Source organism: Engraulis encrasicolus, chromosome 2, assembly GCF_034702125.1.
Source record: "Engraulis encrasicolus isolate BLACKSEA-1 chromosome 2, IST_EnEncr_1.0, whole genome shotgun sequence".
NCBI lineage: Eukaryota > Metazoa > Chordata > Actinopteri > Clupeiformes > Engraulidae > Engraulis > Engraulis encrasicolus.
Window position 1 is genome coordinate 33,658,517 of NC_085858.1, and position 27,500 is coordinate 33,686,016.

A 27,500-nucleotide genomic window follows, 5' to 3' on the forward strand; every position below is an offset into this window, starting at 1 on the left:
ATCTCCTCTCCTCTCCTCTCCTCTCCTCTCCTCTCCTATTCTCTCCTCTCCTCTCCTCTCTTTTCCTCTCCTCTCCTCTCCTCTCCTCTCCTCTCCTCTCCTCTCCTCTCATCTCATCTCCTCTCATCTCCTCTCCTCTCCTCTCCTCTCCTCTCCTCTCTTCTCCTCTCCTCTCCTCTCCTCTCCTCACTTATCACAGCAACTCTGCAAAATGGACTGTGTGCCTTTGTCATGCAGTGTTAAATCAATGCTTGGTCAAATGTTACACATTCTTCTCACAGTGGGCCTTAGTATTTGGCAAAGCTTAGCCTGTCCAGACAACCACCACCACCACCCTCAGTTACATCACCACACACCATCACTCCTGTCCAGCACCACAGTTACTCTGCCACACTGTAAATTCTGCAGTGTCACTTCAACACTTTGATCGCATTGTACACTCTTGTAGTTGGTGCTGTTAACTATGAGCAATATTAGGCAAAACGGATAGCCAATAGCCAGAGCTCCATATGCCCATCTTTCAAAGATTAGGGCTAGACTAACTCGCCAAGCAAAAAAAACAATGTTTTTGCCACTAAGCAGGTTCACCTCGTTTACTAGGCAATCAACAGTTCATTTTGCAGTGTTAATTGAACACGAACTCGATTTTTACACACTGCTGTTGCGGTTGGTCATGACCACCCACCCACCCATCACTCCACAAACTACCCAGCCACCATCACACTCCACTCCAGCGACACAGCAACTTTCCATCACACACAGTACATTGTTGCCATTTTAATTCAGCACTTCAGTCACATTTTCCATTTTGGAGGTTGGTACTGATCCCCAGAGCAAACACCCCCCAACCCCCCACTCCAACCAACCGCCCACCCAAATGACCGCCCACCCAAATGACCTCCCACTCGCCACCACTCTTCTGCACAGCTGCACAGCAACTCTGCATTACAGTTTCTGCATCACAGCACCAGACAAATTGGCCAGCAGCAGCAGCACCAGCACCAAAACAATGTACATCCGCCCATCCACAGTGTCCCGTCCACTAGTCAGGCCAGGAGCAATACAAATATTGTTTCTGAGCTCCCGAAAAATCGGGAACTCCACCCACTTTGTCGGGAATCAAACAACAATTAGCAAACCAAGGGAGGCGGGTCAACCATGCCGTTTGGGAAATGTTAATTGTTATGCTCTTGGTCAGACCAAGTCTCGAAGAGATTTGAAAGTCAATGATAATCAGGCTACCTAAGACGCCGAAGAAGGCTTAGGCCGAAACGTCTGTCTGTCATGCTTGCCCAGTAGATTAAAAGCTTTTTTTTGCTAAACATGAACTTTTCTGTTTGCTCGCACCCAAAGACCTTTTAAGAAACAGTTGGGAGTTGAGCACACTTTCTAAAAAAAATCAGGCTACCATCCACAGCCTTCACACAGAAACAGAACAGAAAGCACACAGCAACTCTGCATCACAGCACCAGACAAATCAGCCAGCACCACCACCAGTACCAAAACCATGCACATCTGCCCATCCACAGGTCCCGTCCACAGCCTTATTCACACAGAAACAGAACAGAAACACACAGCAACATGCTGCAGGTGCAGCTACATCGGGGGGTTGTAATCAGGCATCTCCCTGGAGATCCAGAAGATGAAGGAGACCCTGCCCGGCCTGCTCTAAATGCTCTGCCTGCCCTGATGGACTGTTTCTGCTGTCTCATTATCTAGAATCTAGATAACTAAGTTTGGGTTAGCAGGTCTGCTCCACACATGGAAATGCCCATCTGGTCTGTACACACAGCACAGGGCCTGTTGTAGTCGATTTGGTGCCCTAGAGGCGCACTCCTCTACCCCTTTTTGTGGAATTAGAAATAGGCATCTGTAATAAACATCATGTTTCATACATCATAGTGTGGTACATCTGATCGAGCTCACCTGATATATACCTATACCAGTATGTACCGAACGCCCATGAATAATCCTTGTCATTGTAAAAGTTAATGCTTTATTTCGATTTATATTCCAATTCTGTGGGACTGGGCATCCTCAAGACATTTGGCGCCCTAGGCGACCGCCTTGTCTGCCTATGCCTAGCGGCGGCACTGTACACAAACGAAAATACTCACCTAGCCTGTACACTATTAAGTATCACAGTAGACAATCATGTTGTCTATGTATGTTCATTATATAGGCCTATACAGTAGCATTATACAGTGGTGCCATATACAGTACTATACAACATTTGTATCTAGATGGTGAGAATACACATACACGAACAACAGGGAACATACGTATACAGGACAACATGATACAGATCATACAGTATATAAATTGCGAACAGCTTTGAACAGCAGTAGGCGAGTACATCTATGCAAAAAAAAGGCCTAACCCCAAAAAAATTGATACAAAAGGTTTTTCAACTGATTTTGTTACCTCCAAGTGTCCTTAATAACATACTAAAAATCTAGGAAAATCTGACTTCAGGAAAGGTGTCATTTTCATGATCAAAGTGTTTTAAAATAAAGGTTTCTACATGATAATTACATTGGCATGAACTAACATGTTTTCAGGGTCTGTTTGTTTGGAGTGCTGTTTGGGTGGATAAAGGACACTACTGCTATGATAATATCCATGTGCTGTTTGTCAGGGCACATCATCAGTGATGAATCATGGTGTCACTAGGTATTTTGGGTCTTTCAGCAGCTGAACTGAATAGACAGGAGCCACTACATGTGTAAGTAGAGGGCAAGGTGAAACGGTTGGTACTGGAGACAGACAATGTCCTGAAAGGACATAGGGCTTTAGCATAGCTTTCTGGTAAGCCAGAGTAGGGCCTGTTGTAGCTTCATAGGCAAGGGTCAGGGCCTTGTATTCAATTAGGGCATGAAAAAGAGGACATGACTGGGAAAATGAGGCTATGTGGTCAGAGAATGATATATGGTCATCAACAATGACACCTAGATTTCTTGTGGCCTTATTTGAGGCAACAGTAGCAGAATCCATATTGAGCTCGATATCATGGCAACCTAAATCTTTGGCTGGGATCACCAGCAGTGCATTTGGGCGAGGCTCAACTGAAGCTTGCATTCCTTCATACTTGTGGATAGTTCAGAGAGGCAAGCGGAAATGTGTGTGACCGTGGAGTCATCTAGCACAAAGTAACTATGCTTCATCGGTGTAACAGTAGTATGGGAAGCTGTGAGAACAGATAACATGGCCCAGTGATGTGGTGTACATGGCAAATAGGAGTCCCAGCACCAGCCCTTAGGACACCTCTGTGGAGAGGCTATGATTTGAGGACAGCTGACCTTGCCCTTGATACATGCTAAGAATGATACCACCAGACTCAAAGAATGTCTGGAAGAACTTGAGAAACACAAAACTCAATTATTTATCTAAGAGAGATGTTAAATAATCATGTTTTGAAAAAAAAAAATGCTAGCTGGTGTGTCTGCACAAAGATTTTTAGATTTACTACAAAACAAAAAGAGATGTCCATAATCTCTTCTGAAGATATCTTCTGGCTTACTAGAAACAAAATAAAAGAGTAATTTTGAGCTTGGCTTTTTCAGATTTTGAGGTTTTGCATTTTGAAATTTAATGCCTATTTAATTAGATATAGATCAATTACCATATTAAAACATAACATTTCAGAAATCTTGCAATACATTTTTTTCTCACAAATATGTGAGTAATCACCGGATAAAGTTTCATGGTGATATCGGCAAGCTAAATTTTTTGGCCTATTCACCTGGAGTGTCTCTTGACCCTTATAATAAGCCTATGACAGCCATGTTGAAAAAACTCATTTCCCAAAGTCAGATTTTACTAGATTTTTAGTATGTCATTTAGCAGGTCCAATAGTAATAGAATCCATAAAAAAACCTTTTGTATCAATTTTTTTGGGGTTAAACCCTAAATGTACTCGCCTACAGGGCATATAGTATAGTATGAATGTCAATTTGCAGCAGCATTAGGAGGAACGAGCATCTGACTAGAATTGTGGCTATCTGATGAAACAGATGCAGATGTAGGCCTACGTATACTGAGTGGCAGATATATAACCTTGTCAGACTGCAGCATTACACACACAGAGAAGCATCTAGAGTAACTGGAAGCCGGGGAAGGAACGTAAACAAGCACATATATCACCATACAGTGGCCGTCCATCACTATCAGGCAAAAGCAAACCGGGGCCTATACAATACTACAAAGCTGGTTCAGGAGTAAACCAGGTTCAGTTAAGAGGTAAATCATCTAATAAAAGAGCATGGACACCAGGCTCTTCTATTAGATGATTAACCTAATTCTTAAGACAATTAGGACTCCAGGCTCTTCTATTAGATGATTTGCCTCATTCTTAAGAAAATGAGGACTTCGGGCTCTTCTATTTTAACTTAACCTGGTTTACGAACTCCTGAACCAGCTTTGTAATATAGGCCCCCAGGACACAGGTACACGTACGTAAACATCCATCAGCTCCTAAAGGCTGCCAAAGCAGGAAAAACATCTCATCCACACACAGCCACATCCATGTCCAGCTATACATTGTTTTCAACCAAAGCCATTTATAATCTGTTGTTCAGGTTTAAGTCTTCGTTTTGGTTTTTAGCAGTCAATTCTATCAAAAGTGAGTTATAGCACTGATCATCAACAGTGACTGGCATTTTGATTATGCTGAAATGAATGAAATGAATGAGGAATTGTAATAATGCACCAGCAAAACAATATGATGATGATGAAGTACAGGGATGTGTTTTCATCAGTCAGCTACAGTAGCACGTGTTTCATTTGATCTCCACCTCATGATTTAGTAGTTGTTGACAGTGTGCTGCTGTACCACTGGCCCTACCCCACCACCAAGACCCAATGCACCATTAGCTCTGCTCCCAGGGACGGACATAGCAGCAAATTCTGGGCCCTATTTACAACAAGCCACAATGGACACCCCCACCCCCTCACCCACCCCTATACCTACATATACAAATCTGACCCGGTGTGGGCCCCCAACATATGTGGGGCCCTGGTGAATCAGCCTCATGTTACTTCCCTACTACGAGTCCAATACCTGCTCCTACCCCAACACTACCCTACCCTACCTTATGCTAACTCCTTCACCTTATTACTACCAGGTTTAGTTTATTTTATTTGATTATTTTGGTTTATTTGAAACTGGCACCCTGTACAAAAATGCACTGGTTACATACTGTAGAGTAAACGAGACAAATTATACCAGATTATAGCTTCCATCTGCAGTCCCTGTCTGACTACCCCATCCCATCCCATCCCATCCCATCCCATCCCATCCCATCCCATCCCATCCCATCCCATCCCATCCCACCCCATCCAATCTCATCCCATCATCTGGAAACCCTACCTGGTCCCACCACCCGATGAGCCAGGGCTTGGAGCAGGTCTCACAGAACAGGTCGACGAGCGGGGTGCGTCGCTCGCCCCCGGGGCTGCCCCCATCCAGGTCCAGCATGTCCTCGGCGGAGGAGGAGCAGGCCTCCACCAGCTCCAGCTTGGCACTGGCCCTGCTCTGCAGCGAGCTGAGGCTGGACGATGGTGGCATGCCGATGCCCATCCCCATGCCAATCCCCATGCCCATCCCCATTCCCATGCCCATCCCTCCGATGCTCCCGCAGCGCCGGCCCCCCGTGATGGGCGAGCGGCAGGGCGAGCCCGGGTGCTCCACGGCCTCCACCACCCCCATGCTGAGCGAGGTGGGTGGCGGCGGCGGCGGCAGCGCCGACGAGGGGGAGGGGGGCAGCTGGCACAGGCCGGAGGGCCGTCGGTGTTGGCGGTGGTGGTAGTGGTGGTGGTGGTGCAGCGGGCACGGCGAGGAGGCGCGGGCGCTCCAGCGGCAGGCGGGCGCCGCCGTCAGGGGGTCGGCGCAGGAGAGGTCGCTGCTGCCCGTCACCGGCAGGCTAGTAGGGCACTCCAGATCCAGAGCGGCGGCAACCGGTGATGCCAGCGCCAGCTGCCTCCCTTGCCCGCCTCTGGCTGGGCAGAGGGGAGAGCAGGTGGCGGAGCGGGTGTTAGGTAATAGGTGGAGGAGGTGGAGGAGGGTAGGTGGTCAGGGGAGGGGGTCAGGGTTTTGGAGGGGGGTGGGGGGCCTCTCTCAAAGTCTCTCCACAGGTGTGGTGGTGGTGGCAGTGGTGGTGGCGGTGGCAGCGGTGTTGGCAGCAGAGGCCCCCAAACCGGACCCTCCGGTGGTGGTGAGAGCGGGGCCTGAGGCCATCCGCGAACGATGACGGTTACCCCCCCTCCGGGCTGCCAGGCAGGGGGGTCCAGGTGAGCCAACCAGCACCAGGAGCAGGACCAGGAGAGCCCCCCTGGAAGAGGAGGCTGTGGGGACTACATGGCACCCCACTACTGCTACTCAGCACGTCTGACCCAGATTGGCAAGGACGAGCAGGGGGGGGGGGGGGGGGGGGGGGGGGGGGGGGGGGGGGGGGGGTCGGGTGGGTTAGGGGAGGGGAGAATAGGGGAGAGGGGGAGGCGGGAGAGAGGGAGCCAGGCGACAGAGCCAAGATGGAGACTATAGCACGCCACAGGAGAGGAGAGAAGAGGAGAGGGAGGAGAGGAAAGGAGAGACAGAGGAGAGGAAGAGTGGAGTGACAAGACAAGACAGACCGACAGACAGACAGACAGACAGACAGGGCAGACAGTGAAGGGCACAGATGGGATGAGCCGCCAGTGGTCAAGACAAGACGAGCGAAAGAAAGACAGAAACGGCAGGAGAAAGATGGAGGTGTGGGGTGCAGAGGGTGACAGACATAGGAAAAGAAGGAGGCAAGGGAAGAAGGGAGGACAGACGGGGGCACAGTAGAGGAGGGGGGGGGAAAGAGAAAAACGACAGACTTGAGAGAAGGACAGATGAAAGAGAGATAGACAGGAGCTGGAAAGACAGCAGGGGGGGTTGTTGCTAAGACGCAGGGTGCAATAGAGTGATGCAAAGAGAAGGAGAGATGGAGAGAAAGACAGAGAGAGAGAGAGAGAGAGAGAGAGAGAGAGAGAGAGAGAGAGAGAAAGAAACCAACAAGGCAAACGCGACAGCCAGACGTATGGAGCAAGACAGATGGACAGCAGGCAACAGACAGACAGACAGACAGACAGAGAGAAAGACAGGAGACAGTGAAACAGCAGAAAGGGACAGTACAGCGCAGCAGATCCACAGTCAAGACAAACGGAAAAGGCTCCCCCCCCCTGTCTTGCAGATGGTCAAATCACAGTATCACAGTGAGTTCAGCCATGGCGACAGCACAGGAGGAGGACAGAGGGGAAAACAAGGCTCTCTGCATCCCCTCCCTCCCTCTCTCCCCTCCCTCCCTTCCTTCCCTCTACCTCAGCTCTTCCCAGGGTATATGCTCCTCTCTCGCGGCACCCCTCCCCCCCTCCCTCCTCTCCTCTCCTCTCTCTCCTCCACCGATGCAGGTCCTGCAGTTAGCCAGCCGGGGCCCAGAGTGCTGCTGGGTGCTCAGCCCCAAAAATACGATGGCAACAGCAGCTCGGTCACACAAGACAATCCAGCTCGGGGAAGGGAAGGCTCCGGAGGTCCTGTTTGTCCTCTTGTCTTGTCTGTCCTTCGCCTCTCTTGCTTGTGCTCAGCCTCTCTTCCTCTTCTCCTCCTCCTCCTTCTTGGTGTTTAGCTCTTCCTCTCTCGCTCTCTCTTCCAAGATCAGCTCAGTCCTTGGTTGTTGTATGCTCTCTTCTTGTCTCTCCTCTCGTTGTCTCTCTCTCTCTCCCTTCACTTTCTCTCGGTGTGAGAGGTGCAGGATGCTGAAGGGATGCGGATACGGATGCGGATGCGGGGAGCTGTCACTAGCCCCCTCAGCTGATGCTGTGCTCTGCTCTGCTCTGCTCTACTCTACTCTTGCCTGCCTCTCAGCTCTGCTCTGCTTCCCTGGATGCTGGAGACAGCTTGCGCAAGCTAATCAAGCACTGTGGCAGCATGCGCGTGCCTGGATGCTGTGTGTGTGTATGTGTGTGTGTGTGTGTGTGTGTGTGTGTGACGGTGTGTATGTGCTCACGCCTGCGCACTGAGCATGTGCGCATGTGCTTCCGATAGCATGCGAGTCTGTGTGCAGTGTGTGTGTGTGTGTGTGTGTGTGTGTGTGTGTGTGTGTGTGTGTGTGTGTGTGTGTGTGTGTGTGTGTGTGTGTGTGTGTGTGTGTGTGTGTGTGTGTGTGTGTGTGTGTGTTTGTGCATAGCAGCATAGCAGCAGGATGGAGACGGATCATGTGTGTATTTCTGTCTGATGCTTGAGTAGTTTTGATTACGTGTGTTTTCGCAAATTAATAGTATTGCACATCCTCACATCCCAACATCTGTCTGTCCTTCCATTCAGCCCTTAGAACAGATCTTATTCTAGCTCCCTTATTTTTATTTTGAAGTCGTATATATGTTACACACATTGACACAAAATGCATATCAATCACAACAGAGGCAAAAGTGCTTGTGCACACGTAGGCTCACAAATAGATCCGTTCAATGCATGACATCATTGTGCATTTTCAGTATTCTGTCAAAATGTGATGCATTCACCCTTGCCATAATAACAAAAACAAGAGAGGGGAAAAAAAAGAAAAACGACGCTGTAACTTTAAGGACGTGATATGTTGAAGAGGCTGCTCGGGAATTGTGATTGGCCCCCAACTCCAGCACATGCCTTGTGGTCAGACAGGCTAGCCAATGGCTGAGGAGTAAGGGCAGTCCTCACTGCAGCTCGATAGCAACCAAGGTTACAGCAGCAGGGAGAGAGATGGAGAGAGAGAGAGAGAGAGAGGGAGGGAGAGAGAGAGAAACAGAGAGAGAGAGGGGGAGGGAGGGAGAGAGAGAGCGAGAGAGCAAGCGTGAGAGAAGGAGAGAGAGAGAGAGAGAGAGGGGAGAGGGAGAGGGAGAGAGAGAGACAGAGAGACAGAGAGAGAGATGGGGAGAGAGAGAGAGAAAGAGAGAGAAAGAGAGAGAGAGAGAGAGAGCAGCCAAGCAGAGGAAGAAACCAACAGTCCTATTTCCCTTCTTCCTCTTCCTCTCCCCTACGCCTGTGCAGTAGCTTTCTTGTCCTCTCCTCCACCCAACAATAGAACCATCTCTCTCTCTCTCTCTCTCTCTCTCTCTCTCTCTCTCTCTCTCTCTCTCTCTCTCTCTCTCTCTCTCTCTCTCCTCCTAAGATATACATGGCTGCAGGACAGCCAAGCACAACCACAAATATACACGTATTCACAATGACCTCCAAACACACACACACATTTCAACATTTGGAAATACTGGAGACCCCATTGCAGTCGCTTTTGCAGTGCATCCTCACAGAGCAACAGAGGTGCATCGCTGCCTCCAGAGTAGACCAACCTCCACCAAGTGCAGATGAATGGGTGTCTGACAATAAAACATCTTGCGTCTTATATCTTGTATCTTGTAAATTCCCTGCACATAGCCTGTCATCTACAAACACTCCTCCGTGAAAAACCACATGTGCTGACTGCATCTTATGAGGCATATAATGCACCATGGCAACAAGACAAGACTGCCCCCCCCCCCATGACAGAGGGAAAAAAACAACAACACGCAAGTGGCCATGCTGGATGGATTCAACAGCACCACTGCAGCCAGCTCTTGACTACAGCAGACTAGGTACACAGTAGTAGTAGCTACGTACACAGTAGAATGTCTGTAAATGTCTGTATGTGAACTGTCTATGTCTATATACTCTCTATGTCCATTGAGTTTCCAAATTGTTCCCTTCTCAAAACCCTAAACCTATAACCTGTCAGTAATGCAATGTTTTCTGAGCTGTAAATATGTGCCCTGAACAAAACTATCCCTAGCGGGGAGCATGTCTATGTTAACACGGCCCACTGGTACCACAGTCCATTAGTCCCACAGCCCATTGGTCCCATGTCACTAAGACTTTTTTTTTTTCTCGGCCCATTGGTCCACAGCCCATTGGTCCCACAGTCCATTTTTCCCACAGCACAAAGACTTTTAACATTATTTTTTAGGCCCATTGGTCCCACAGCCCAATGGTCCCACAGCTTAGGCCCGAGGCCTATATGTTCCACAACTCAATGTTCCCACATTTCTGAGTAAACTAATAGCAAAAAAGGTGTAAAGACATTTAACCCTTTACAGCGTGGCCTACACATGCTAACCTTTTTTTTTTAAATAATTTCCTCAGCTTAGTTTTTTTAGTTTCATTTCCAAAAGTAGAAAGGCACCTACAACTGCACTGTTACTACAAATAATAACAATAACAGTAGCCTATGTCTTTCATGGCTACTCAAATTGGCTTTACACAATAAAAAGTCGCCCATAAAATATCATCACAGTCAGGGGTGGCGCACTTGACATGACATTTCTGAAAATAGGGGCCCGCGATGGTGCAGGGCCCACCGGGAAATGCCCGCTATGCAAGATGGCCAGTCCAGCCCTGATACCACATGAAAAAGAAGAGGTGGTGGAAGAAGAAGGAGAGAGTGTGGTGTAGTAGGGGAGGAGGAGGAGGAAGAGGAGGAGGAGGAGGAGGAGGAGGGTAGGCACCTTGTTAGAGGCCATGTCGCTGACGGAGCGGTGCGTCTGTATGGTCTCCAGCTGGTCCAAGCACCAGTCCAGCTCCTCCAGGGTCTCCCTGGCCAGCTGCTGGTACGTCTCATCTGCACACACACACAGACATTACACTATATTACATTACATTACATTACACTGCATTACATTACATTACATTTCACTGCATTACATTACATTACATTTCACTGCATTACATTACGTGTATATTACATAACACTGTATTACCTAACGTTACTAAACGTAGCTGATGCTTTCATTTGAAGCGACTTACAGTTATTTACAAGGTATTGGTTACAGTCCATGGAGCAGGGTGGGGTTAGGTGACTTGCTCAAGGACTTTTCTGCCATGGGTGGCAGTATAGGGAAAGGTAAGATTGGGATTCGTACCTACACCCCTTTGATCTTAAGGCCACCTCCCTAAACATTAGGCCTCAGACAACAATACACAGTTCAAAAATGGCCACTTTTGTACGCCTCCAGCTGGACAGGTGAATTGGATACTACCTTAGTGAGGTCATCGTTCCATTGAGAGAACAATACACTGTCGATTCCACAAGGAGGAAATTTTAATAAATACATATGGTCATCCGACCATCTTCAGGTAAGTAAGAGGAAGGTTATGACCAAAACATAGCTAATAAAATTGTGCAGAACTTTTCTCACAGTTGGGCAAGCACACTAAAAACCACATACTCTGCTCTTTCCAGGGAGATACAGAACAAGCAACCACTAGTCAACAGTGTTGGGCAGTAATGCATTACAACAGTAATTAATTACTGTAGACCAGGGCTATTCAATTGGCGGCCCGAGGGCCACATGCGGCCCAGATGCAGTCCACCTGCAGTCCAGGCATGGCCCCCAACTGTAGCAGTATACACATGATTTTCTTGTGAATACTTGTCTTGTACATTCACATAAAATATCCCAGGTGAAAAAGTGGTTCAATTTAGTACAATAAAAGCATGACTGAAGTGTACTTAGCATGTTAAAAGTGCACTCGTGCTTTTTGTGCTAAGAAAAAAAGTATGTTTACAATATGCTTATTTAAAGTGTACTTAAAATTAGATGTAATTAAGTTGCTCTCAAAGAAAGTACACTTAGCGAACCATACTTCAAGTGGACTTCGAAGATGTTTGGCTAAAGTGTATTTAGAGGAATATACTAATAATGTTCTAATAGTGAACTTACTGAAAGTGTATTTTTTAATAACATATTGCAATTGTACTTTTTTAAAGTGCAATATGATTACACTTCACCCAAATGTCTTCGAAGTGTGATTTTCTATAGTGTGCTTTAAAGTAAATCGCTTTAACATATTGCTAGTACACTTTTTCGAAGTGCACCATGATTGTACTTCACCCAAATATCTTCAAAGTGTGCTTACACAAAGTGCATTTACCCATCATGCACCATCATACATGTCACATTATGCAATGCACTTCTTGGAGCTAAATTTCTCAAACAGAAAGCCATTTATCCTGAAGGAATATTTTTGGTTTGCATGAAAATATTACTCATTGTTATATTCTGTGTTTATTGTAGGAGTTTTAATATTTTAAAGTGGTACACAAAAATGACCATGTTCCCACCGTCATTATGATGGTCATGTATATGTTCTGGTATATATAGGCTCACACTTTCCAGGGTATCATGGTGGGAGGTAAGTTGGAACTAGTTGTTCAAACAAAGAATAAAAGGTTACCATTAGTGATCAATTCAAGTGATCAACTGCAGGAAGATGGAACAAGATTGAAATAAAGTGAAATGTGTATCTGAAATCTCTGTAACAATGCAATGATTGTAAATGTCAGTTTCAGTGTCACTAGGCATGCATACTGTATCACTACTGTGACATGTGGCCGTGTGTACTGTAGCTCTGAGGACCAGCATGGATTGTAGTATTACATTTATATTATTTCATGTACTTGGGAGTGTACTGTAAATATACTTCAAGCATACCTGTTATTTATTTACAATACTTAATATGATATACTTTTTACAGACTGAAAATGTTCCAATGTAGTCCAAAGAAGCATGAAGTTAATATACTTTTATTGAACTTCTAGTAACAATAAAATGTTATAGAAGTGTACTCAAGCACACTCTTAATGCCATACGAATGCATGAAAAGCGTGTTTGGAGCATACTTTCAAAAGTATGCTTGTAGTGCACTTAAAGTTGTCCAAAAGCGGTGCCAATTTAGCATCCTCAGTGTGCTGCAAGTGTGCTGAAGTACTGCTTTAGTAGTGCTTCAGCGCACTAATAGTGCAATGAAGCGCACTTTAAATCACCGAAAATAGTACACTTTGTACTAAGTACGGTCAAAAAAAGTACACTTTAAGTATATGGGTTTTTCACCTGGGATGGTAAGGTATAGTTAGAGGAACATGTTAAAAAAATTGTTTGTAGACTACTGATTTGAAGTGTTATTTCCGGGTTATTGACGGCTGAAAATGTGCGGCTGGACTTAAGTTCTTGGTTTTGAAATATGGCCCAGGTGAAATTCTAATTGAATAGCCCTGCTGTAGGCCTTATGCATTATTTTTTTTGCTGTAATGCAATAATGTAAGGCATTAGAGGGCAAAAACAGAGGGCGGTAATATTTACTTTACTTTTAGTGATGCAAAAGTAGTGTAATGCCTTACATTTTAAATATAGTAATACTGTAGTGTAAGGGATTATTTTGAAAAGACAGTAACATTTTTGAGTAACTTGCCCAACACTGCTAGTCACGTTATCCTGGGGGAGGTGCTGGGATGTCTTATAAATAATAGTGGGCCACACAAGGAGCTTTATTCAGGCCGACAGAGAACCGTGCCAGTGCCCATTTCCTAATCTCAAACAAGCCACCGTATTCACGCCACGGCACCACTCTGAACGTTCGGGTACCGCAAAGTTGGTTCACGATACGAATCGAAAAATTCTAAAGAACTTTTAGATGCTCCACAAAAACTCCAACGACTTCAACCTCTTCCTTTGGGTTCATGGGTTCTTTGAGGAATCTTCAAGAAAACTTGAGGTTCTTCCAGGAACTAATGTGTCACCTATAGAATTTATGTATTTACAAGGGTTCCCCACAGTGACAAACGGAAGGTTCCTTGAGGAACTTGTAGCCCCATAATGCACACTGTGACCGTACCATCTGAGGCACGCTGTAATAGTCATTGAAATGTTCATTACTATCGTACTACTCTACTATGACATAACACAGGGCCTTTAGTAATGCACTACGACTCGGTCATTGCCACTCTGGTCACAACAAATTTATAACGCTGTGTCTTAACAGGTTATTTTTTTTAAAATGTTTTAGGGGTTTTATGCCTTTATTTAGTAGAACAGTGTGAGATGGTGACTGGAAGCGAGTGGGAGAGAGAGAGATGGGAGAAGGTCGGGAAATGATTTCAGGCCCGAATCGAACCCGGGTCAACCCTAACGTTGAGCCATGGCCAGGGCTTTATTTTTTGTAGTGCAGAGGTTATACTGGACATGGCCATTGCCAACCACACCGCAACATTGCTCATTACAGCTGCAGTGCATAACACGAGTACACGACAGTGATAAATAGGCATTAACCACCCATTAATATAGCAATATAGTGGGGGGCGCTGTGGCACAGCGCGCTAAGCCCCCCACATTTGGGCTTGCATGCCCACCCACGGGGACCCCGGTTCGAGTCCGGCCGGGGTCATTTCCCGATCCTCCCCTGTCTCTCTGTCTCATATGCTTCCTGTCACCATCTTCAACTGTCCTGTCAAATAAAGGCATAAAAGCCCCTAAAAATATATTAAAAAAAAAAAAAAAAATATATATATATATATAGCAATATAGCAATAGCTAGTAGCCTAGTCATTAATCAAACAACATTGATAGTTGTCAGACTTGTAGTGATGTTAGTCATTATAGATTAGTAGCCCAGGTGAAAAACCCATATACTTAAAGTGTACTTTTTTTGACCGTACTTAGTACAAAGTGTACTATTTTCGGCGATTTAAAGTGCGCTTCATTGCACTATTAGTGCGCTGAAGCACTACTAGAGCAGTACTTCAGCACACTTGCAGCACACTGAGGATGCTAAATTGGCACCGCTTTTGGACAACTTTAAGTGCACTACAAGCATACTTTTGAAAGTATGCTCCAAACACGCTTTTCATGCATTCATATGGCATTAAGAGTTTGCTTGAGTACACTTCTATAGCATTTTATTGTTACTAGAAGTTCAATAAAAGTATATTAACTTCATGCTTCTTTGGACTACATTGGAACATTTTAAGTCTGTAAAAAGTATATCATATTGAGTATTGTAAATATATAACAGGTATGCTTGAAGTATATTTACAGTACACTCCCAAGTACATGAAATGATATAAATGTAATACTACAATCCATGCTGGTCCTCAGAGCTTGTACATTACACACAGTCACATGTCACAGTAGTGATACAGTGTGCATGCCTAGCATGACTGACATTTACAATCATTGCATTGTTATAGAGATTTCATATACACATTTCACTTTATTTCAATCTTGTTCCACCTTCCTGCAGTTGATCACTTGAATTGATCACTAATGGTCACCCTCAATTCTTAGATTGAACAACTAGTTCCAACTTACCTCCCACCCTGATATTATGGGAAGTGTCAGCCTATATATACCAGAACATATACGTGACCATCATAATGACGGTGGGAACATGGTCATTTTTTGTGTACCACTTTAAAAATTTAAAACTCCTACAATAAACACAGAATATAACAATGAGTAATATTTTCATGCAAACCAAAAATATTCCTTCAGGATAAATGGCTTTCTGTTTGAGAAATTTAGCTCCAAGAAGTGCATTGCATGATGGGACATGTATGATGGTGCATGATGGGTAAATGCACTTGGTGTAAGCACACTTTGAAGATATTTGGGTGAAGTACAATCATGGTGCACTTAGAAAAAGTGTACTTGCAATATGTTAAAGCGATTTACTTTAAAGCGCACTATAGAAAATCACACTTCAAAGACATTTGGGTGAAGTGTAATCATATTGCACTTTAAAAAAGTACGATTACAATATGTTATTAAAAAATACACTTTTAGTAAGTTCACTATTAGAACACTTAGTATATTCCTCTAAATACACTTTAGCCAAACATCTTCGAAGTGCACTTGAAGTATGGTTCGCTAAGTGTACTTTCTTTGAGAGCAACTTAATTACATTTAATTTTAAGTACACTTTAAATAAGCATATTGTAAACATACTTTTTCTTAGCACAAAAAGCACGAGTGCACTTTTAACATGCTAAGTATACTTCAGTCATGCTTTTATTGTACTAAATTGAACCACTTTTTCACCTGGGAGGAGTCATTAATAAAACAATATCAGGGATCGAATAACTGCTCTTTTGACCTTGGAAAGATCATTATTCGAGGTGCTAGTAAACTAACTTCAGAAAATAAAAGGCAATATTGTATATATTTTTTCCATCTATTTATCAACTCAGCAGCTTCTAATTGCCATAATCACTCAGACACTTAGATGAGACACCTGGTAAAGAAAGTGACTGCTTAGAGTAGGCTACATGACATTAGAGCAGCACAATATATTGAAAATTAATCGATATCGCGATATAACATTTTCCGATAGGTATATTGTGTAAATGACTGGTATCGCAACATTAAGATAGCAAATAGGTGTATTGCAAATGCTTAATCTTTGATAAAAAGGTAATATTCATGACAAAAAATATATATTGTTTAAATAACGGCATCGCCGCAGGGCATCATGATATCGAGTATCCTCATTTTTCCTGATATTGTGCAGCTCTACATGACATCTTAACACTCGCTGGGATAACCTTCCCCTGGTGATCATTGAGTATACACTGAGCTGTTCTACATACTCCAGCTAATGATGGTCCAAGAAACTTTGTCTTAAACTATTGAGTATTGTCAATATATTACTAGATGTTACTGCTCCTTATTGTCAATATATGTTTACCTTTGTGTTATGTGTGGTGCACATGATTAGTGTTCTACACGGTGCCCTTTTAATGTGATGATCTCATCAGTATGCAGTTTGCACTGACGCTCTCGTCTCCCACACTCCTTCCAACTGTTTTGCCAATAACCATACACCCCACCCCACACACACACACACACACACACACACACACACACACACACACACACACACACACACACACACACACACACACACACACACACACACACACACACACACGTGCATGCACGCACGCACACACACGCACGCATGCAGGCACACACGCACACACACGCATGCTCGCACACACATACACGCGTGAACACACACTCACATACACACACACAATCACACAATCACACGCACGCACGAATACACACACACACACACACACACACACACACACACACACACACACACACACACACACACACACACACACACACACACACACACACACACACACACTGCGCCACACCCACCCATGTCTCCGAAGCAGATGGCCGCCCCCTGATGAGTCGAGGTCTGATCAAGGATTCGTCCTGTTCAAAACATTTCTTTTCCCTTTTGCCTCCATCATCAGAGTGCTTGTCTTGTCAGCCTACAGGTTTGCATGCAGGGCTTCTGTTGTGTTTTATTTGCATTTGTCCAGCGTTTTGGTATTGTTTACCATTGTTTTATCAACTTCGCCTGAACTGAGCTATTCACTAAACTAGCCCTAAAGACATCACACAGAAAAATGTCCAGTGTCAATGGCTATGTTTACATGGCGTTTTAAAGTCTGAATTAATCATTCAGAATTAAATAGTTCCGTCGAGTTAACTTGGATCTTTCATTTAATTCCGAATTGTGAAGTGTTTGTGACGTTTTCAATGCAGAATCAAGCTTTATTCAGAATTAATAATAGAGTGAGTTAATTCTGAATTAAATGTCAAGGCCAGAGAAACTTTTAGAGTCTGATTCAACACTCACGGTGTTCATCCTACTCAAGTGTTGTACTATTTGTACTATCCTACTCAAGGAATGTATTATTTGTGGTTACTAATTACATAGCTTCACGTTGTATGGCGATTATGAATATGACACAGCATGACATTGTGCACAGTTAACACTCTTATGGCAAACCACACACATTAACACAGTGGGTGCATTCCAATATGCAAACTCCAGTCCTCCACTTGTCCTTGTGGCCTCGCCCCGCCTCCTGGCTCGGCCTCCGTGGAGAAAACAAGTTTTCCAGCTGTCATGCCACACCAACTTTTGGGGGACTGTTCGACAGAATTGTGCTTTCGCAAGATATTGAATTAATTTTGGTCAGTGGTCAGTGGTCAGTGACATCATCATGAGGTCATAAGCAGGCAAGTGGGCAAGGGAGGACGGGAGTCTGCATATTGGAATCCATCCACAGTGTCACAGAGTGTGCACATTCTGATTCCATAAAGTGTTTCTTGCGTGCGACATGTTAGCCCATGCAAGTGTTTTTTTTTTTGTCTTTTTTTCTTTCTTGTTCATTGTGCTTTTAGAATGCTGAATAATGCAGAAGTTATACTTTACATAAAGACAATTATACTGTGCATCTCTCAATACAGTACATCTCTCATTTTAATTATTGAGTGAAAACGCTGTTTGTGAAAGCAATCAGAAATGCATGGGAGGCATTATGGAGGCAATCACGAAGCAGAGAATTTACAGCAATGACTGATATCAGAGTGGAGATGTCAGGCTGCCTTTCATTGTTGTAGCGTGACCTCTGACCCAGGAAGAACATGAATACTGCCATCTAACATGCTATGAACGAATACCGCTACAGTAACAACAACAACAACAACAGCAACAACAACAACAACAACAACAACAACAACCATACAGTTCCACAATGTGCACTAACAAACTATTGTTTCTACTGTTTTATTCATGATGGGCAGAGTACAAAAGGCAGTGTAAACAATTAACACAATACAGTTATCTCAATTTGTTTAACACATCCTGTCCAAGTCCACAGTCATCAAATTTTGGGGTCTAAAGGGACACTGCGGAACAATTTTGTGAGGTAGAGTAGCGAGTAAAGTGTCATTTATTGATCCCAGGGGGAAATTACAATTGAGGTACTGAAAAGTCTCAACAATTTGGCAATCGGTAAATAAGAAGTCCTACAACCAAAAGTTGCATAGTGTTGCTTAAATGAGTAAAAGAGCATGCAATTGGTACAGAAGGTCACAACGTTTTCAGACTTGCCAGAAGACACGACCCCCTCTTTATTTTATAGGCCTACGTATTTGAATGTTCATACACCCATATAATATATGGAATATAGCCTATTGTACGGGACATCAGTCAGAGTTTATGTCTGAGGTGGGGATGTAACACAAGCAGAGCTGGTCTGGGACCGAAAGATGGCCCAGGCATTTTTGGCATAGGCCGGCCCCTTAAAGGGACACTGTGTGAGATTTTTAGTTGTTTATTTCCAGAATTCATACTGCCCATTCACTAATGTTACCTTTTTCGTGAATACTTACCACCACCATCAAATTCTAAGTATTCAGTATGACTGGGAAAATTGCACTTTTCATGCATGAAAAGGGGGATCTTCTCCATGGTCCGCCATTTTGAATTTCCAAATTTAGCTGTGAAAATGACTCTACTTGGACCAAACTAGAAAATATTTGTTTAACTTTCATGTAAAGATCAAATTTGCCAATTGGCAGCCCAGTTTCAATGAGCAGCATAGTTGCAGTACCCTTTTTGACAATTTCCTGCACAGTGTCCCTTTAACACAGACACAGGCCACTTTCATACTATATTGACTGGCTGAATCCACTGTCTTTGACGATGTACCAATGGGCCTCCCCCTCTAATTTGTGGACCAATTCCCTGGAAAACAACAACAACTGTATCGGCCCCTAAGGACTGTCGGCCCACCAGGAAAATGCCCTGTATGCCAGATCACCAGACCAGCACTAAACACAAGGGATGATGCAACACATTAAAACTACGGTTACTTCATGTGCATCAGAATGTGTCACATTATGTAAATTCAAGTAAAGACTGACACCAAAATGGCACATTATTGACAAGGTGTTATATAACTTTCTCGAAACTTCATTTTCGAAACCTGTGTTTTGTGACAATGTACTGAAAGTATGACGATATCTGTAGATAATTGTCATGCCTTGGGTGCTGTTTCCACGTAGCAGGATATTTTTTTAGCAGGGTATTTTTTTCTCCTGTTTAGGTGTAAACGCAACATGGGGATAAAAATAAATCTTCCACTGTAACAAATGCATTTCAGCCCCCTAAATAGAATATTTTTTTCTCCTGCTTTTTTTACCTGGATTTTAAATATCTGCTACGTGGAAACAGAAGGCCAAAACCAATGCAACCAGGAGAAAAAAATATCCACATATAAAAATATCCAGCTACGTAGAAACAGCACCTTTAGGTACATAGTCTAATGCATTTTAAACATAATTGTTATTAATAATTAAAAAAGCATATAATTAGATCCCAACTATCATTATATATTATACAAGCCATAACAAGGTGATGCCATGGTTACACCACTTTAATGAAGTTTAGGCAATAGTCTAATTACTTGTCAACATGTGAAAAACTCGCACATCCATCTCAAAAAGATTGTGTGCAGGACTAGCAAAAATCACAAGAAAACTGAAAGTAAAGTCCGCGACACCAAGCTCCCGTCAGGCTAATTAATGCCAATGTCGGCCCAACTATAGATATTAGCTACGTAAGTAGGTCTGTCACCAGCTCACGCCAGACATCAACTGTGACTTAGGGAGACGATCATGTCATAATTATGGCAGTTTTCTGATGAATGATTATCAGTAAGCATGCCGTGTTTACGAATGGAAGCCCAGCTGTAATGGCATGAAACTTCAGACAAAAGGGGAGAAAAGAGTGAAATAGTGAAGTGGATCTACTGCTCCGCTGGTGCCTTTGCCATCCTCTGGAGGAATCTTTAAAGATGACATGTGAAATCATAATAAGTGCTTAGAAGGTCTCTGGTGGTACGGTACACTGCGACGCGAGCCAAGCTGGCACTCCGCTTTGCTGCTTTGATGTCTGCTTTAGTTGGGTGGTGGAACTCAGCGGGAGGCGACAAAATGCTCAAAACACAAGACTGCTTTTTTTTTTTGTCCTTGTGGAGACAAAATCTGTCACACGCTAAATGTTTGAATTTACTACTTTTTAGTTTTTTTTTAAGTGTGTGTGTGTCTGTGTTTTAGAATAGGCCTACTCTGATGTGGTTTGTGAAAGAAACTAAGGCAACGAGGGAAGCGAAGGGCAATGGTTTGCTGTGACTGGAATAATCAACGTTCAAGACAACTTTAAACCCTTGCTCACTAAACATAATATCCACTTTAAGTAAGTTGAGAGAAGTTAACCATCAGGAGTTGTTCCTTCAACTAGAATGAGACACAATTCTGCAACATGTCCATATAGAATGGTGAAAAGCCAGTGTTACTTTAACCCCTTTGTGCAGAGCCTATGCTTATAACCCTTATGTCACCATAACCGTAATGACCACTTAATCTGTTACTTAAGGCTCTCTGTAATGTCTTAGCAATGTTGTTATGATGTGGTTTGCGTCCTTTCAGCAATGTGAGAACGGACTCGCCAGCAGACCCATCTGCACAAAGAGGCTAGAGATGTGAATAAGAAAGCAGATGTCGCTTGACACCAAAACTGTCATATTTTTGCTTTCTTTAGGCACTTGCTGGTTGCTTAGTTATTTGACAATCTAATTTGACTTTAAACTTTAAAGGTAGAGTATATTGTGGCCATAGACATTGCAACTATGCCGCCCATTAAAACAATCCTGCCCATTCCCAAAATTGATCTTTTCACGAATATTTACAAAATAATAATGTCTATTACTGGAAACTCAAAATGGCGGACACGGATAAGATCCACCTTTTTCTTGCAAATTTCCCAGTCGTAATGAATACTTAAACATTGATGGCTGTGATAAATAAGAAAAATATTCATGGAAAAGACAGAATTTGTGAATGGGCAGAATATTGCATACTTTGGTGAGTATTGGATAAAGGAAGCTGTGTGATGTAAACCAAATAATGACCAACAGACTCCCTAGGGATTCTTGCTGTAGCTCAGAGGCCTGTCTTGTGAACCTGAAATGGGTAGGCATACACAGAGGAAGCACAGCCACATCTTCCAGTATCTGCCAATGGACCTACAACAAGGAAATGAACAGGTCATAGAGAAACCAACACGTGGGTCTTGGCGGTACAGTAGAAAAGTCGGGGCAGGAGGCAGAGCAGAGGAAGAACCCTAGGAAGCCAGGGACATGGGCAGGTCCCCCCAGGACAGAAGAGAAATAGTGTGGACCATGCTCTGACTGCATGCTGAAAGAGGATACTAAAGGTGGGAAGGCAGTCAACGGCCTACAGTAACCAACAGAGCATGGAGCCAACTGTGTGCTATACTCATGGCCGTAGCCACATATGAGGTAAGGGAGGTCCGGACCTCCCTTATTTTTATAGAAAATAATATTTTTCATACATGAAAAAGGGGATCTTCTCCATTGTCCACCATTTTGAATTTCCAGAAATCTTTTCAGCTGCAAAACATACTGTAAACTGTGGTCATACTAGTAAATATTAGTTCATTATTTAGCAAATATTAATGAAAAGACCAAAATTGGCAAAAGACAGCATAGTTTCAATGAGCAACATAGTTACAATAGATACTCCGGGCAACATCCTACACAGCGCACCTTTAAAAAAATTCTGGCGCGCTGCGAGTGCACTATGGACCTCCCTTATTTCAAATTCCTGGCTACGGCCATGGCTATACTTTGTGTAGTGCTAGTATTGTACGTGCCACTAAAGAATCCATTTTCCATGTTCTTTTTCATCAACATGAACTTTGCCGTTTGCTCGCACCTGAAGACTCTGTAAGAAACATTTGGGAGTTGAGCGCACTTTCTCTTAAAAAAATACTTTTTCTTCTTTCTGCATTGTAGAGCTTTGTGGTTTACAGTATGTGTATATTGTTTGCATGAAAAACTTTTCTGCATAACACTGACTGTGAATGTATAACCCACAAAATCGAATGTGGGGCCAATACTAGGCTTGTTGTTGCAGTCAACTGGACACATGCAGCAGTCTTTTGCCCAACTTTGCGGTAGGCCAAGCTGACGCAATGCTACACAGAGGACCTTGTACCATGTTTTTTGGTAGTTCCCCTCTCAGACGTTGCATTGGAAATAATAACAGAGCACATGATTATAATCAAAACATGGCTCGTATTTTGACTATCTTTTTCATAAACAAAGTGAAAAGGACTTGGCCTTTGAATGGCACTGACATTTGTAGTTTCATAAATATTTGTTTTAGAAACACACTTGGTGGATATTTCCATGGCTCTTCGGTAAGTGGTGCTGTGTGTGCACACTTTCAGAAATGCTGCATAGCCTAACCATGAATTTTGAGTTAAAGGTGTACTTGCACCATGTAGGATGGTGGCCAGACTGGGTATCGCAACTATGTTGCTCATTCAAACTGTGCTGTCTACTGCCAAATTTGATCTTTTCATGAATATTTAAAGTAATAAACTAACAGTTATTAGTATGACCAAAGTACAGCAAGTTTTACAGCTAAAAATGTCTATTTCTGGAAACTCAATCCCTTTTCATGTATTCAAGGTGCCATGAGTAGCCCCTACTTAGAATTTTGAAGGTCGTGGTTATTCATGAAAAAAGTAACATTTGTGAATGGGCAGCATAAATTCTGGAAATAAACAACTAAAAATATTACACAGTGCACCTTTAAGAAAGAAATGGAAAAGCACATTCTCACTCAGTACCACCCTCTTAATAAAAGTTATTTAGAAGTCCAGTTTATAATGATAAAATTAAAGGCTTCATAGATGAAAACATTTATGGGGCCTCTCAATTTAAACAACCAATTCCTTGAATATGTGTGCGCGCAATCAAAACAGAACCAGCCAACTCTGTTTGAGTCACTACTCCACTAAGTAAACGATGCCTTTCAACTGTAAGAAAAAAGAGAAGAAGGTGCTAATATGTTGGCAGTCAGAGCGAGATTGCATTGGGAACTGGAAGAAGATGTGTGAGACGTTGTGTGTGGGAGAGAGGAGAGAGAGTGCCAGTGTGGGGACAAGTGACAAAGTGACACCACGCTCAACATACCGGAGAGGGTTGCCTTGGGAACGGTGGATGGTTGGCTTGCCACTGGCGACCTCCTGTGGACGAAAAGAAGAAGTACATGAGCGGAAGAGCTCTAGAGTTCCCTCTTGTGGCAGAAATAAATATTGACATCTTCACTCAAAGAAGGGAAGAGATAATGGTACATTTGTAGATTACATTCATTATATCGGGCGGTTAGACAGACTGAAGTGAGGAGGAAACCTCCATTACATGATTACATGATGAGATGTGCTATGATAAAAAGACTCTCTAAAGAGCTCATTAAAGGGAGTGAAGGAAATGCATTTTTGTAAATTTCACAATAGGCTAATCTGAATGACGGTACATTAGCAATACACTAAAGGGCATGGCAAACTCCCTCGCTCTCGGAGAACTACTTGGTATTCAGTGTTTAGCTCTGGCTGATCCCTCCCAGGCTCCTTGTGGAGAGGTTTCAGAGCATGTGTGTGTCCATGTCTGTGTGTGTGTGTGTGTGTGTGTGTGTGTGTGTGTGTGTGTGTGTGTGTGTGTGTGTGTGTGTGTGTGTGTGTGTGTGTGTGTGTGTGTGTGTGTGTGTGTGTGTGTGTGCCGGCATGCATGTGTTTTTGGGTGTGTGATGGACACTGATGCCTGTGTGTGTGTGTGTGTGTGTGTGTGTGTGTGTGTGTGTGTGTGTGTGTGTGTGTGTGTGTCTGTGTGTGTGTGTGTGTGTGTGCAGGCATGCATGTGTGTTTGTGTGTGTGATTGACACCTGATTGTGTGTGAATGCGTTTGTGTGTGTGTGTGTGTGCGTGCGTGTGTGCATGCATGAGTGCATGTGTGTGTGTCTGTGTGCGTGCGTGTGTATGTATATGTGTGCGTGAGTATGTGTGTCTGTGTGCATGTGCGTGCGTGCGTGTGTATGTGTGTGCCTGTGTGCGTGTGTATATGTGTGCGTGTGTATGTGTGTGCGTGTGTATGTGTGTGCGTGTGTATGTGTGTGCGTGTGTATGTGTGCGTGTGTATGTGTGTGCGTGTGTATGTGTGTGCGTGTGTATGTGTGTCCGTGTGTATGTGCGTGCATGTGTATATGTGTGCGTGTGTATGTGTGTCCGTGTGTGCGTGCGTGCGTGTGTATGTGTGTATATGTATGCGCGTGTATGTGTGTGTGTGTGTGTATGTGTATGTCTGTGCGTGTGTGCGTGTGTATATGTGCGTGCATGTGTGCGTGTGTGAGACGCGGCCTCCATGACACCCTGCATGGAGGCATTTCGTCAGATGGTGTCGGAGGCATCAGAGGGAGGCCAGACATGTACAGGCACTTCCCACCACGAGACAGAAGGAAGAAGAGCACATGCTGGTGTGTGTGTGTGTGCATGTTTTGTGTGTGTGTTTTGTGTGTGTGTGCGTGTGTGTGTGTGTGTGTGTGTGTGTGTGTGTGTGTGTGTGTGTGTGTGTGTGTGTGCACTCTTTGTAATGTGTGCGTGTGTGTGTGTGTGTGTGTGTGTGTGTGTGTGTGTGTGTGTGTGTGTGTGTGTGTGTGTGTGTGTGTGGGTGTGGGTGTGTGTGTGCATGTGTGCGTTCGAGTGTGCATGTGCGTGTGTGTGCATGTATGTGTGTGTGTATTTTTTTGTGTGTGCATGTGTATTGTTCTGTGTGTGTGAGTCTGTGTGTGTGTGTGCATTACTGTGTGTTTTTACTGTCTCAGTATACTTGCAATAAGAAGCTTGGAAATATCAAACTTGCAGAGATCATGTGGGTTTACATGTGGGTGCTGGGAGAGTGGATTTGTGTGTCTGTGTGTGTGTGTGTGTGTGTGTGTGTGTGTGTGTGTGTGTGTGTGTGTGTGTGTGTGTGTGTGTGTGTGTGTGTGTGTGTGTGTGTGTGTGTGTGTGTGTGTGTGTGTGTGTGTGTGTGTGTGTGTGTGTGCCTGCTTGCGTGCATGCGTGTGTGTGTGCGCATTCGTGCAAGTTTGTTTTTGTGCGCATGTGTATGCATGTCTCTCTGCAAGACAGCGACTGACCTGAGAACAATTTCAACCCACACTAAATGAACCCTGCCGATGAATAAGTACAACGCCATAGAAATAGATAGGGAGGAAGATCTCGGTATGGATGGAATGGCATGTATTATCTTAATCCCTAATAAACAACGCAACAGGACACCCAACGATTATGCACTACAAAAAAAAAACCCAGTAGAAATCACCTAATAGTTTTAAATTAGCTTGTAATAATTTATCCAGAAAATTTGGCCCAGAAAAAAACACTATTACTAAGTGATTATTACTTAAATTACGATAGAAAAACTAGAAAAATGAGCTTGCTAAAATTATTTTTGTCTTGCAGTGTGTGGCTTCACATGAGATTAACATGAAAATATAACAGTAAGAAAAAGAGAGGGTGCAGAAAGAGTGATAAGCACATCGAGGAACTAGAAAGTCTTTCTGCCTTGTTTTTGTGGAATTAGAAAATGTCAAAATTTGCCTTATCCTGCAATGGTGAAGAATCTTTTCAAAATCTGTGCATAACTTTTTCAGCTATCCTGCTGACAGACAAACAAACAAACAAACAAACCAAACAGACTGAAAACATAACCTCCTTGGCGGAGGTAAAAAAAACAAAAAAACAAAGCGAATGAAAACAAAACCCCCTTGGTGGAGGTAAAAACCAAAGCGACTGAAAACATAGCATAAGCTCTTTGGCGGAGGTGAAAACCATGGAAAGTCAAATTGACATTGTTTGGGTGTCGTGACATTCCCAAAAACTGAAAGACACATTATGAAACGGTCATAAACATCAATATGTGTCATCAATGATGACACCCTTTTGTAAACCCTTACAAAGAAAGTGTTACTGGAATAATAAATTGATGGAGATTTCGGATCCCAAAAAAAAAGTAGAAAGGCCATTAAACCAACTTCTCCAGCAAGACTCTACACATCAGTTTCCCAATGGGGCTTTCACTTTTTCACATCTTGGTAAAGCCTACAGGCCTCTTCAACCCTCAGGGTTGGGCCGTTTGACACTAGCTGTTCTGCTGGGTGTCATGTTCTTGCGATTTACCGTGGAAGACAAGCGGACAGGGTCGCTGACAGCTTTGGCTGGGCCTGGGACAAAGTCATCTGAAAGGGCCCCCTCGTCCACTACATGCTATGATATGAGGACCCAATTCTGGGCTCCCATTCTCCCTGGGCCTGGGACAATTCACCTCTTTCTCCCCACTCCTGTCGGCTTCCCTGCAAACGGACCTCCACTTCAACTCAGAGGGAAAAGGAAGTTGTTTGCATTCCATTACTAAGGGGGGCAAACTTGGGGTACGCTGCATTATTAAAAAAAATTTTTTTGCAGAGCAAAAATAAAAGGAGGCCATTCAAAATCTTGCCTTTATAGTAACCCTCCAGGTTTTCTGGATAGACCAGAGAATGGCTTTATCGTAAGAAAGGAAGCAGGAGTTGGGTTTTGTTTGACATTGTCTGGAAATGCTCACAGCCAGAAGTGAAGGGACAGGGTTGTTTATCTGTAGACCCCCCTCCCCTTACCTGCTGTTTGTGAATGGATGGAAGATAACAACCCATCAACCTGGTGTTTATAGTAGACATCTTTCTTCTCTTCTTTCGCTCTCTCCCTCTGTCCATCTTTCTCTCTCCCTCTCTCTCTCACTTTCTCCTCTACCTCGCTGCCCTGAATGTGTCTCTCTGTCTCATTCTTTACCCCCCCCCCCCTCTTTCTCTGCTATTTGAGCAAAAATGGATGGAAGACAACCCGCTTCCACCTGGTACTG

At 43.8% G+C, this 27,500-nt stretch overlaps 1 protein-coding gene across 1 annotated transcript in view; it reads right to left on the minus strand.

The window, feature by feature from the left end:
- The window catches only part of pde4a (phosphodiesterase 4A, cAMP-specific), a 137,819-nt gene that overhangs the window by 25,664 nt on the left and 84,655 nt on the right, over positions 1 to 27,500 (minus strand). Inside the window, exons 6-7 of the mRNA XM_063187220.1 lie at positions 23,742 to 23,794; positions 10,534 to 10,646 (exon numbers count right to left, since the gene is read on the minus strand). Coding sequence (XP_063043290.1) covers positions 10,534 to 10,646; positions 23,742 to 23,794 — 166 coding nt within the window. The remainder of the gene's footprint in view (positions 1 to 10,533; positions 10,647 to 23,741; positions 23,795 to 27,500) is intronic.